Here is a 12,352-nt window from a genome sequence, read left to right on the forward strand (position 1 = left end):
CAAGCAATGTAATGGCTGAAAGGGCAAGTAAGAGATAAAAATGGCAAGAGATCGTTTTACAGAACAGCTACTTAGTCTCACTGCTCAATAAGGGAGCACTGATCACCTGAATTATTAGTGTCTTGTAACTCACCTTGTGTGTCACTCCTACTAATATAGGTATGTGTGTGTGAATGGTCTCATCATTATGTGAGTTGCCACCTGAGTGAATACAAACTGAGCAATCATTTTAGATAAAATCTAAAAGATTCAAACACAACAAAAGATTAAAAACATATTTTTTGCAGGAGGGCTACAATCCCAGATATTTTATATACACCAGATCCAGGATCGCACAACAGTAGGGAAACAGTACATTTAGGATAGCAACACTCCCAACATACAGAATCCGTAATCGGTCGAGGCATTTTACACCACTGTAATAAATGCCTAGACCCCCCTGATGTAGAAAGGCTTAGTACTGGCTGCGGAGCAAACATCAGTTTTAAAGATTACAGTTACTAAACGAATACTCAGTATAACCTGCACTCCTTCCCAACGCATAGCTGTTGTATAACCTGCACTCCTTCCCAATGCGTAGCATGCTGTATAACCTGCACTCCTTCCCAACACGTAGCATGCTGTATAACCTGCGCTCCTTCCCAATGCGTAGCTGCTGCATAACCTGCACTCCTTCCCAACGCATAGCTGCTGCATAACCTGCACTCCTTCCCAACACGTAGCTGCTGTATAACCTGCACTCCTTCCCAACTCGTAGCTGCTGTATAACCTGCGCTCCTTCCCAACGCGTAGCTGCTGTATAACCTGCACTCCTTCTCAACTCGTAGCTGCTGTATAACCTGCACTCCTTCCCAACGCGTAGCTGCTGTATAACCTGCACTCCTTCCCAATGCGTTGCTGCTGTATAACCTGCACTCCTTCACAACCTGTAACTGTTGTATAACCTGCGCTCCCTCACAACCTGTAGCTGTTGTATAACCGGAGTTCCTTCACAGCCTTTAGCTGTTGTATAACCTGCACTCCTTCACAGCCTGTAGCTGTTGTATAACCTGCACTCCTTCAGAACCTCTAAGAATACTTCAACAAAGCTTGGATATGTGCCTGTATGAGCCCAGGCTGACATACTCAAACTTCTCTCTACCTCCATACTGTCTGCAGAGCAAAAATCAGTTTTAAAGATTACAGTTACTAAATGAATACTCATTATAGCTTGCACGCCTTCCCAATGCGTCGCTGTTGTACAACTTGCACGCCTTCCCAACAGCGTCGCTGTTGTACAACTTGCACGCCTTCCCAACGCGTCGCTGTTGTACAACTTGCACGCCTTCCCAACGCGTCGCTGTTGTACAACTTGCACGCCTTCCCAACGCGTCGCTGTTGTACAACTTGCACGCCTTCCCAACGCGTCGCTGTTGTACAACTTGCACGCCTTCCCAACGCGTCGCTGTTGTACAACTTGCACGCCTTCCCAACGCGTCGCTGTTGTACAACTTGCACGCCTTCCCAACGCGTAGCTGTTGTACAACTTGCACGCCTTCCCAACGCGTAGCTGTTGTACAACCCGCACACCTTCCCAACGCGTAGCTGTTGTACAACCCGCACGCCTTCCCAACGCGTAGCTGTTGTACAACCCGCACCCCTTCCCAACGCGTAGCTGTTGTACAACCCGCACCCCTTCCCAACGCGTAGCTGTTGTACAACCTGCACCCCTTCCCAACGCGTAGCTGTTGTACAACCTGCACCCCTTCCCAACGCATAGCTGTTGTACAACCTGCACCCCTTCCCAACGCGTAGCTGTTGTACAACCTGCACCCCTTCCCAACACGTAGCTGTTGTACAATCTGCACTCCTTCCCAACGCGTAGCCGTTGTATAACCTGCATGCCTTCCCAACCAGTAGCTGTTGTATAACCTGCACCCCTTCCGAACCCGTAGCTGTTGTATAACCTGCACCCCTTCGCAACCTGTAGCTGTTGTATAACCAGAGTTCCTTCATAGCCTGTAGCTGTTGTATAACCTGCACTCATTCACAACCTGTAGCTGTTGTATAACCTGCACTCATTCACAGCCTGCAGCTGTTGTATAACAAGAGTTCCTTCACAGCCTATAGCCATTGTAACTTGCACTCCTTCATAGCCTGTAGCTGTTGTATAACCTGCGCTCCTTCCCAACCCGTAGCTGCTGTATAACCTGCGCTCGTTCACAACCCATAACTGTTGTATAAACTGTGCTCCTTCACAACCCGTAGCTGTTGTATAAACTGTGCTCCTTCACAACCCGTAGCTGTTGTATAACCTGTGCTCCTTCACAACCCGTAGCTGTTGTATAACCTGTGCTCCTTCACAATCTGTAGCTGTTGCATAACCTGTGCTCCTTCACAACCCGTAGCTGTTGAATAACCTGTGCTCCTTCACAACCCGTAGCTGTTGTACAACCTGCGCTCCTTCACAACCCGTAACTGTTGTATAACCTGTGCTCCTTCACAACCCGTAGCTGTTGTATAACCTGCGCTCCTTCACAACCCGTAACTGTTGTATAACCTGTGCTCCTTCACAACCCGTAGCTGTTGTATAACCTGTGCTCCTTCACAACCCGTAGCTGTTGTATAACCTGTGCTCCTTCACAATCTGTAGCTGTTGTATAACCTGTGCTCCTTCACAACCCGTAACTGTTGTATAACCTGTGCTCCTTCACAACCCGTAGCTGTTGTATAACCTGCGCTCTTTCACAACCCATAGCTGTTGTATAACCTGCGCTCCTTCCCAACCTGTAGCTGTTATCTACACTCCTTCCCAACCTGTAGCAGGTATCTAATCTGCACTCCTTCACAGCCTGTAGCGGTTTCATAACCTGCACTCCTTCCCAACCTGCAACTGTTATCTACACTCCTTCACAACCTGCAGCTGTTATCTACACTCCTTCCCAACCTGTAGCTGTTAACTACACTCCTTCCCAACCTGTAGCTGTTATCTACACTCCTTCCCAACCCGTAGCTGTTATCTACACTCCTTCCCAACCTGTAGCTGTTATCTACACTCCTTCCCAACCCGTAGCTGTTATCTACACTCCTTCCCAACCCGTAGCTGTTATCTACACTCCTTCCCAACCCGTAGCTGTTATCTACACTCCTTTCCAACCCGTAGCTGTTATCTACACTCCTTCCCAACCCGTAGCTGTTATCTACACTCCTTCCCAACCTGTAGCTGTTATCTACACTCCTTCCCAACCCGTAGCTGTTATCTACACTCCTTCCCAATCCGTAGCTCTTATCTACACTCCTTCCCAACCCGTAGCTGTTATCTACACTCCTTCCCAACCCGTAGCTGTTATCTAACCTGCACTCCTTCACAACCCGTAGCTGTTGTATAAACTGTGCTCCTTCACAACCCATAGCTGTTGTATAACCTGCACTCCTTCACTACCTGCAGCTGTTGTATAACCGGAGTTCCTTCACAGCCTGTAGCTGTTGCATAACCTGCGCTCCTTCAAACCCTCTACAAAAGAATACTTCAACAAAGCTTGGATATGTGCCTGTATGAGCTCAGGCTGAGGTACTCAAACTTTTCTCTACCTCTATTCTCTCTGTCCCCACTACTAACTTACCCTACCCTCCCCCCCATCCTCTACACATATTCCCCTAAGGTTACACTCATACCTTTTTCACATCTATTCCTACTATCCCGTCTATCACACCCTACCCTTCTCTACTCGTACTATCCTACACCTTCATCAGTATAATTTGTTACCATATTTCATGACCTCTTGGAATATTAATCATTATGTTAATCATTTATTGTGTAAATAAAGCTGCATCTTCCTATTAATCAGGCTTGCCATATAATTTATGCTTGAATACTATGACTATTGCCTGATGAGTTTTTGTTCTGACAAACTAAGTTGTAGTTTTTCAAATTTTGTACTCAAATGTTATGACTTTATTATATCTGTCTAGTTTTTCATTCTTTCTGTCAACCATATGTATCTGGAACTTCTCCCCCCAGGCATCTGCTGAAAGTGGGTACCTCATAACCCAGTCAGACTTTCCAGGAAACAAATGCCAAATAAATAAAGTTAAGATGAAAAAGTCATCACTTACTTTAAAACAGATGGTATAAGAGATAGAATTACAGAAAAAAATCCTAGTCAGAAAATTCCTTAGCTTTGTAACATCATAACTATTTCTCTGATACCATACTTACAGGCAAGATGATGGACTTCTTTGGTTGGAAGTTAGAAACAAACAGCATAATGCACAAGGAAAAATGTCATACTGAGCACCGACTCAGACACTATTAGTAGTGCCACGGAAGGCAGTGAAATACAGTGGCCAGCATGCAATGCAAATCACAGTGTAATGAGATGTAAATGAGCAATATTCTACTAACGAAGCCAATGGTGAATGAAAACAAGGATAAACATGACCAGAGGGTTTAAAAAGGTATGAAACTGTGCAATCAGCTGTGACCACCAATGTAGCTGTATGACAATAAATCCTGGTGAACAAAGACACACACCATGCCAACATATTAGTGGTAGCTGCAGGATTAGCATAAATGTACATTCTTGATGTGGTCTTCTTACTCAGTGGCAGCAAAGGTGGATGTTGTCACCCACCACCCTGCCTAACATTCCATCACTTCTGTGGCACCTCTAGTGGACCATTACTATTTGTAGACAGAGACATCATAGAAGAGCTGGTGCACACATGCTGCCCTCACATGTAGGCTCATGGGATGCATGGAGTGACAATTCCTGTAGACATCAAGGTATGTGCAGCATTGACTATTCTCGTTAATGGGACCTTCCTGTAACAAGTAAAGAATACACTGCAAGTGAACACAGACATCTTCAGGAATACACCACCCGTTTCTCGACAATTTGCTGCAGCACATGAAGAATAATTGGTTTTCATGTAGCACAATCGACAGAACCACCACATAAGTGCTCTTTAACATAGCCCATTTCCCTCAAGTACTTGGAGACATCTACTGCACCTTGCACCTACATCTCCATCAAGGACCCATTCATGACACAAAGACTATGGAATATCAACCATAAAGTAATCCGCATCATCACACACCAGGTAGTCTGCAATGCCCGGGGTATAATACTCAGGGCGTCCATGCTCCACATTGGCTGCTCCCACCTTTTTCCATATCTGGCACATGGATGACTCATCAGCAATTTGAATATGGAGCTTTCCCTCAGGAACATCTTACCATTGATGCAGGATGTGCACTGGAGCTATAGCTCACAACACCAATACAAAACTCAGATCCTGGCAGACAGTTCATACAACTCCACACTGTGGAGATGCACACCATCATCAAAAAGTGCATTTGCAGTGATGAAGGCCAGCTTCTGCTATTTAGAGACCTCCAATTGTGCATGAAAGTATGTTCCAGAAACCTGCAGCAGGATATTAGCTGCATGCACAGTGTTACACAGTATGTTGTTAATCAGGCAAATACAGAAGAGGACTTGCCACAGCCAGTGGTGAAGGGACCTAGAGAGTAGTATGTGGAGGTCCCAGATGTTGAAGGTGACCATGTCAGGTAAAGGCGGGTACAGCACACCATGGTATTGACTTAGAAGAATTGACTGTGAGGGTGTATGTGTGTGCTCCTGCATGTGCATGTGTATGTTGAGCGTGGAAGATTGGAGACCCCACCCCGCCCTGCACGGTGTTGACTAGGTGTTCAGAGGTGGAGAGAGTGGATCCGATTGTACATGTATAAACACAACCCTTATAGAAGTTGTTGTTGTTGCACTATGTACGTACTTCACTGACAGGTCCAGGGTGCCCTCACCAATTACTTGTGCCATACATGCATATCCCCCATCCACAGTGGCATCATCTCTTTTGAATGCCAGTACCACAATCAGAAAACAGCTCAAAAGATGTCATACCTTATCAGCATGAAAGGAAGACCATGCCACAGGTATGTCCAGCATGTAAACTGCATTTGTACACAAATCTACCGTGGGCCACAATGCTCTCAACACTGGTAGTAGGCATGGGATATGGGGCACTACATGACAAGACAGATATTCATGAGTGTCACCATCCTTAGCATGTGGCAGCAGAAAGGCAGCTGGAGGATATCAACTCTCCCTGCCATTCTTCCAGAATACTCTAATATCACCTCAACGCTGATGCACTACATCAATCAGCTCTGAATTGGCACCAGCTTGTGCCTATATGACCACCCCATAGATCTGTTGCGTTATGGCCTTGGAAACAGTAGGCTCGGGTGTGAAGTGAGAACCAAAGCACTGTCATCCACTAGCATGCCACTCCCTACTGCTGTTCCCATGAGTTCACTGCTGCCTTGGGGCAAGGGATACAAATCCTGTGCTAATGTGTCAACCAACTCCTACCCTAGAGTGGTTACCTTGTCAGTAGAATGAGAGGGCATTGTGCCCGCCACAGTACTTGGTACATTCCACAGCCACAATTCCACTGACTGGTACATTTTTTGGCTATCATTATCAGACTCGGAGATTTCCCAGACATCAGGCATGAAAGCAAAAGAGTTGGGGGATGCATACACTGAATCACATGTGAAAGCAAGCTAACACTCCAGTGTATCAATGCTACTTAATCCAGATCCCAGTGCTAAAAATAGCTGCACAATAGTATGGAATGCAAAGAATATAAGTCTGCACACTTTGTGCAAACGCCCATAGCAGCTGAAACCTTAGTATAAATATGATATTATGATATTCAATGTGAGAGGTTATGACTTTGAAATGTCACACTACATGGTACATATCAAACCACAAATCCACCTGAGGCATCAATCAGATACCTGGAACAGTGGATAAAGCTCTACTCCAATGTCTAGACCTCCACTGGCTGTGAGGGACAAGTCCATCATTCCTGCTATGCCAGGAAATCCATGTCCACGAGTGCTGTCTGTGAAGGCAGACTCAAACACATGGTCATCCTCTCCTATACAAGGGAAGTTGCCTTGTTGTAGCTGACTCTATAGCACAGTTGTTGGGCCAGTCAGTGATAGCAACAATGACTTGCCATACACACTCATGGAAGGCCTGATCAGCCTTGGTGGTTAGAGGGATCTGTTGGTTGTGTTCATGGAGAGCCTGCAGCAGAATGTTTGCATCTGCCCAGCAGAACTTTTCCATTAATTTTTGCTCCTTAGTTTCTATCTCCATCCGTAAGTGTGAACATATACATATGGTAAGTGAGTGGTCACTAAAATCTACCAGATCTACATTACAATCCCTCACTCCACAATGTCCAAAGTGAACACAGACTGTGCAACACCTGACCCACCCAGTGGTACAGGCCATATCCGCAGATCACTGCCAAAGGGCAGACACCTGTAACTGTTCACAACTGTGCCTCTACCAAACCACTGTCCAGTATGTACTAGAGAAACCTGTCATGACAGTGTATGCAGATGGCACTGCATCTCTATCTGTGGTACATGTAGCATGCCCCAACACCATCTCCCATTTGGCTTCCACTACTACACGTGGCTGGCTACTGCTAGCTGCACCTGTACTTTGTCCACCACAATTGGCAGTGGTCTGCAGCACAATATCTGGCTGCATGTTGCTGACTGCCAAAGGGAAAAAAAAGCTAGCAAACAGGTATGGTAACTGTATGACCACTATCCCGTTTGGTGTGTACCCTGGCCTTTTAAGGCATTCGCTACAGCAGAAAAAATCAGGCACACTGCAAGACATTAATGAGTAGGGGTTTTTATGTCAATGAGAAAAACTACTCAGACCCCCCCCCCCAATATGTAATTTTCATATGCAGTAGACCTAAGTTTGGATAATTTGTTTTGGAACCTCCCACAGACTAAACACATTTAGGAAGTCAATTCCCACCCCACAATGTGTCCCCTCATTTTGTAATCAGTAAAACATTGTGAAATAGAATACAAAACTCACTAACAAAGACTTCTGTGGTCCCTGCCTCCCCTCAGTCAGATGATGGGTAACACACTCAACACAATGAAATAGCAGTCATGTTATCCACACATTCTCTCCACATCACTGTCACAGCAGCTAACTCAACGCATCATCTACGAACCGTAACCTGTGGTTACCACTTCCTTTCCTTTGTGTGCGATGAGCACTACAGTGGCCACAGTAGTGTTTACTGTGCACAGCACAGCAGTGATGCTAATGAGTTGATTAAGGTTAATAGTGTCTGGATCAAACACTTATGCAGCTCATTCAGAAAAAGGGTGTGCAATGATGTTTGTACATGAATGTGCTCATGCATGACTGACGGCAAAGTACATTGTAAATGCCTAGGTAGGTTAACGACCCCCACAGGGTCACAGGTGTTAAGCTATGTTGTTTGCCCTAGAGACATTGCTATGCAATGATATGGGTTCCAAAGGTTACATAAATTCAAACCAGTATGTCTGTCACACCCAAAACATCAACCTGGCATATTCTGAGGATGTGAATTACTTTAAGGCTCCCAGATGGTGCAGAATGAGTGGCTAAAAATATTTCCTGCATACAGACATCACTGGAAGCACCTGGTGGGGACCCATTATTAGGGTCCCCAATACAAAATGGACACTGGTGAGCAGTGCATGCATCACTACAGCGACCTAAACAGGTATGGCCAAGGACTATTTTGCAAGTGGGAAGAGGAGGCTAAGGAAAAAAAAAGTGTTACACATTTCTACAGTAAGTACTTAAGACTGGTGAAGTCTACTGTAAGTTGGTCAGAACTGCTCCAGCCATATGCAGGACAGTCGATTCACAGACATCTATCTTTAATGTTTTTCAGCCATTGAAGATACTAAGGAAAATTGGGTGACATGCTGGAGGCATAACCAAGTGCTTTGCCATGCAGGGGCAGGCATGTATCAGTATTTTTATAGCTCCATACATTTTAGATGCTTATCAAACTGGCTATTGTTAGAGCAATGTTAGTAGTGGACACCTTTCCCACCATGATTATTTGCCTCCTGACACACATGCACTGTACATTCAGGTTGACAAGTTGTCCCACCCTCCCACTTTATATCTGGGGAGTGTCAGCATTGTCAGGACACTGATCAGTGGCCGGTTTGTGGGTGTCAAGTTATATCATGATATAACACACCTGCACATTTTCTCCTGCATTGCTTTGTCCATTGTTGTAGCTCTGCCATCTGCAGGAGGTGCACTGATCCGTCTGTCAAGCATTATGCATGCAGGATGTATGCAAGAGACAGTGCAAGTGCCATTTTTATACTTGGCATATTCTGGGCATGCCACAGAAAAATTGGTTCTTTTGTTTACTGGTGGATACTGTATGTCATATTACATGACTGATAACCATTATGTGCAACTGGCGTTTATATCTATGTTTTATCATCTATGGCAGAATCTTCATGGTGTGATCCACTGATTGCCCTGCAAGCCACTGTCCTCTATGCCAGGTCCACCACTTCCCTGCATGTCCCTTGGGTACACAACAGGATATCTGATGTGTCTCTATCCACCTTCTATAGCTTTTGTGGTCACTTATTGTACAGCATGCACTGTTCTCCTCACATGCATACAGGTGGACTTCTTTAAGCACCACTTCATCCTGCCCCTTGGGGCACACAACCTTCACTATTAAGTTTTGTTCTGGTAGGTGTAATGAATATCTTGGCACTGCATACCCGACATCATTTTACTTTTCCAAGGAATTTTTTGTCAAGCAGCGTTATAAAGTATTGCTAATTTTTTGCCTCTCCATCACTTTTTAATATTTCTTTACTGCTTTGTTTCTCCCCATTTATGTTACTACAGTATGTCTTAACACAGATGTGTCTGTCACCTCATCCCCAGTCTGTACTATTATTCTCTATTAGGTTTCCAATTGTTTCCAGACCTGTCTGCATGGTGACAAAGGACATCCAGTGGGGAAGTGATGGGTTCTGTGATGGCCTTTGATGGTCTGTTCCTCATAAAATTTGTGGTTTCTGGCAAGTCATTCGGGATTGAAGTCACTGAACAATGGTATACATTTGAGTTTCAGACTTCATATCCTTCAGAAAATGCATGTTAATGCAAAGCCTGTTATTCCGCAACTTTTCTACAATTTAATTAGAGCAATATGTAAAATCAGTCTCTGATCGTGTGTCTTTGACAACCCCCCCCCCCCCATTATTCTTGGCTTTGCCTAGATTTCTTGTGCTTATAGGTTGAGAGCTCTGAGTCATGGCACTCCCCTTGTGTTTAACTTCACTTCTCAGCATGTGATTTAGTACTCTACAAAACAATTGTTGTGTCCCTTCTGTCCCTTTCACCTTTTGAGGCAGCACATCCCCAGTTCTTTGTCTCGATTTTGTCCACTTTACTACAATCCCTATACCTACTTAACTGCCCACACCTTCCCTTTACTACCCTTCTTGGAGAGAGTAACTGGGCATCTATCCCTCCTAAATACATACACGCTCTCATTTCCCCATCCCCTCCCAATCTTCCCCTATTCCTGGCCTTCAAATTTTTTCTTCCTCTACTTGCTTTTCCCCCTTTCTGGTTGTCCTACACACCCATTTCTTCCCCCCTTTCTGGTTGTCTTACACATCCATTTCTTCCCATTTATAACAATAAATTAGTAGAGATTTTGCTGTAAAACCCTTGTTAAGGCTTTCAGCTGTGCTTGTAGTGGCCTGTTAATGCATATGCAAATGTGAACCATTGTGAGCATAGCACATGTCCACTACTGGGCTACACAGGTTACATGACTCTCATCACACAATGCCGGTCTTTACACAACCTGTGGAGTTTCCACCAGGGCATTCTCTAATTAGTTTACCTCCGATCCTGCTATATTACGAATAAGTTTCATGCCACATTGTGCCAATTCTTTGCACTATTTTCTTACTATACAGACATGTATGTAACCTTGGTTACTGAATATGTGTCATATCAGCATATTGGCAAGTGACGCATTGGTCATATGCGACAATAAAATACAATCTAAAAAACAAATACAGTCCTAATGTAAACTGCATGTTGAGTTTGCATGTTGTGCAAGTGTTTACGTAAAACAAAGCAGTTCTTCAGAACCTTTACTTGGTTAAATAAAATTAAAAATTATATTTTCCATACTTACAAATGCAGAGTTGGTGCTGACCACGCTGTCACAGCTTCCCAGGCTGCTGGTTCTCAACATAGAATTCATTGCAACACAGTCTGAGCTGCTGCCTTTTTCAGGCATCTCATGAAGGGCCTTACAGGAATATTAATCCAGCACTGGTAACAGGACAACAGTGGTGAGAATGTATCCTAGGAAGCAAAACAAAATGTTATACTTGAGATTTTGGGTTAACAGCTAGTATTTGCTTTGTAAAATGTGGAAAATAAAAACAGGAATTAAAAAAAAAAAAAAAAAAAAAAAAAAGACTTCTCAGAAGTTACTGTGGTATTCATATTAAGTCAGTGACATCAAACTGTATCCGTTCTTTAAGACATCTTAAAAAGATGAAAGTACTGATAAGTATTTTGAGACTGTTGGAAAACATCTGACAAATAAAACACTTTCATAAGATGAAATGTATGTGTACAGGAGAAATATACTTTTAAATGACAAGTTATACATTAAACACTCAACCATACTAAAGGAGGCATGACAGGCCCAATGTCTAATCATGCATTGTGCATAGTCCATTTAAGTCTTACAGAAGGAAAGTAATGCATTGATTGTTCAAACCTCATTATGGCCAGAGGCACTGTAACAGGTTGAAGGTAGGCTAATTACAGAGTCTTTTTTCACTGTCTCACAAAACATACAGCATTTGCTGCAAGGACAATAAAAACATCAAGATGCCAAAGGCCATTTCTTTATATTGGGTTAAGACACGCTTTGACAGAATGCAAATTCTGAGCTATATATAGAATTACTCTGAACAAGATTAAAATTCAGCCACAGATCAATTCTACTAAGTGCAGTTTTCTTCCTTATAGGCAGTCAACCAGCTTTTTTTCCTACAAGAGCAATCAAGAAAGGAGTCAGAAGAGTTATGCACAGCTTTATCAAGTTAACTTGTGCAGTCATTCACTTGCAGTCAGTCTGCCTATATACCAGCTCCTGTGCTTTGAAGATTTAATCCAGTAAAGTGACTCCCTGACAGAATCACAGTATATAGGTGAGGATGTGGGACTAAAAGCACAGATCTAAAGATCGCGGCTCCATTGTAGTGCACTGCTTTACTGTGTACTAGTTCACATAATCACAAAACTAGGTATCAGAGCACAGATTTATTAACTGCACTTTCAAGGCTTTAGAAACGTTGGCATAGCCTATCTCACTTAAAGCAAAGACAAGACATCTTACATTTTCTGTTTCGCTTTTTGGATTACCTTTAGTAGTTAGA

General features: G+C 43.8%; 1 protein-coding gene across 2 annotated transcripts in view; it reads right to left on the bottom strand.

The window, feature by feature from the left end:
* CCHR7.PART0H1orf116 (chromosome chr7.part0 C1orf116 homolog) overlaps positions 1-12,352 on the bottom strand; it is a 182,568-nt gene that overhangs the window by 21,625 nt on the left and 148,591 nt on the right. For both annotated transcript variants that reach the window (XM_044076455.1, XM_044076456.1), the window contains exon 2: positions 11,092-11,264. In XM_044076455.1, coding sequence (XP_043932390.1) covers positions 11,092-11,196 — 105 coding nt within the window. In that variant the 5' untranslated portion in view covers positions 11,197-11,264. The remainder of the gene's footprint in view (positions 1-11,091; positions 11,265-12,352) is intronic.

The sequence above is a fragment of the Protopterus annectens genome, chromosome 7.part0, assembly GCF_019279795.1.
Source record: "Protopterus annectens isolate FY-2018-M chromosome 7.part0, PAN1.0, whole genome shotgun sequence".
Taxonomy (NCBI): Eukaryota; Metazoa; Chordata; order Ceratodontiformes; family Protopteridae; genus Protopterus; species Protopterus annectens.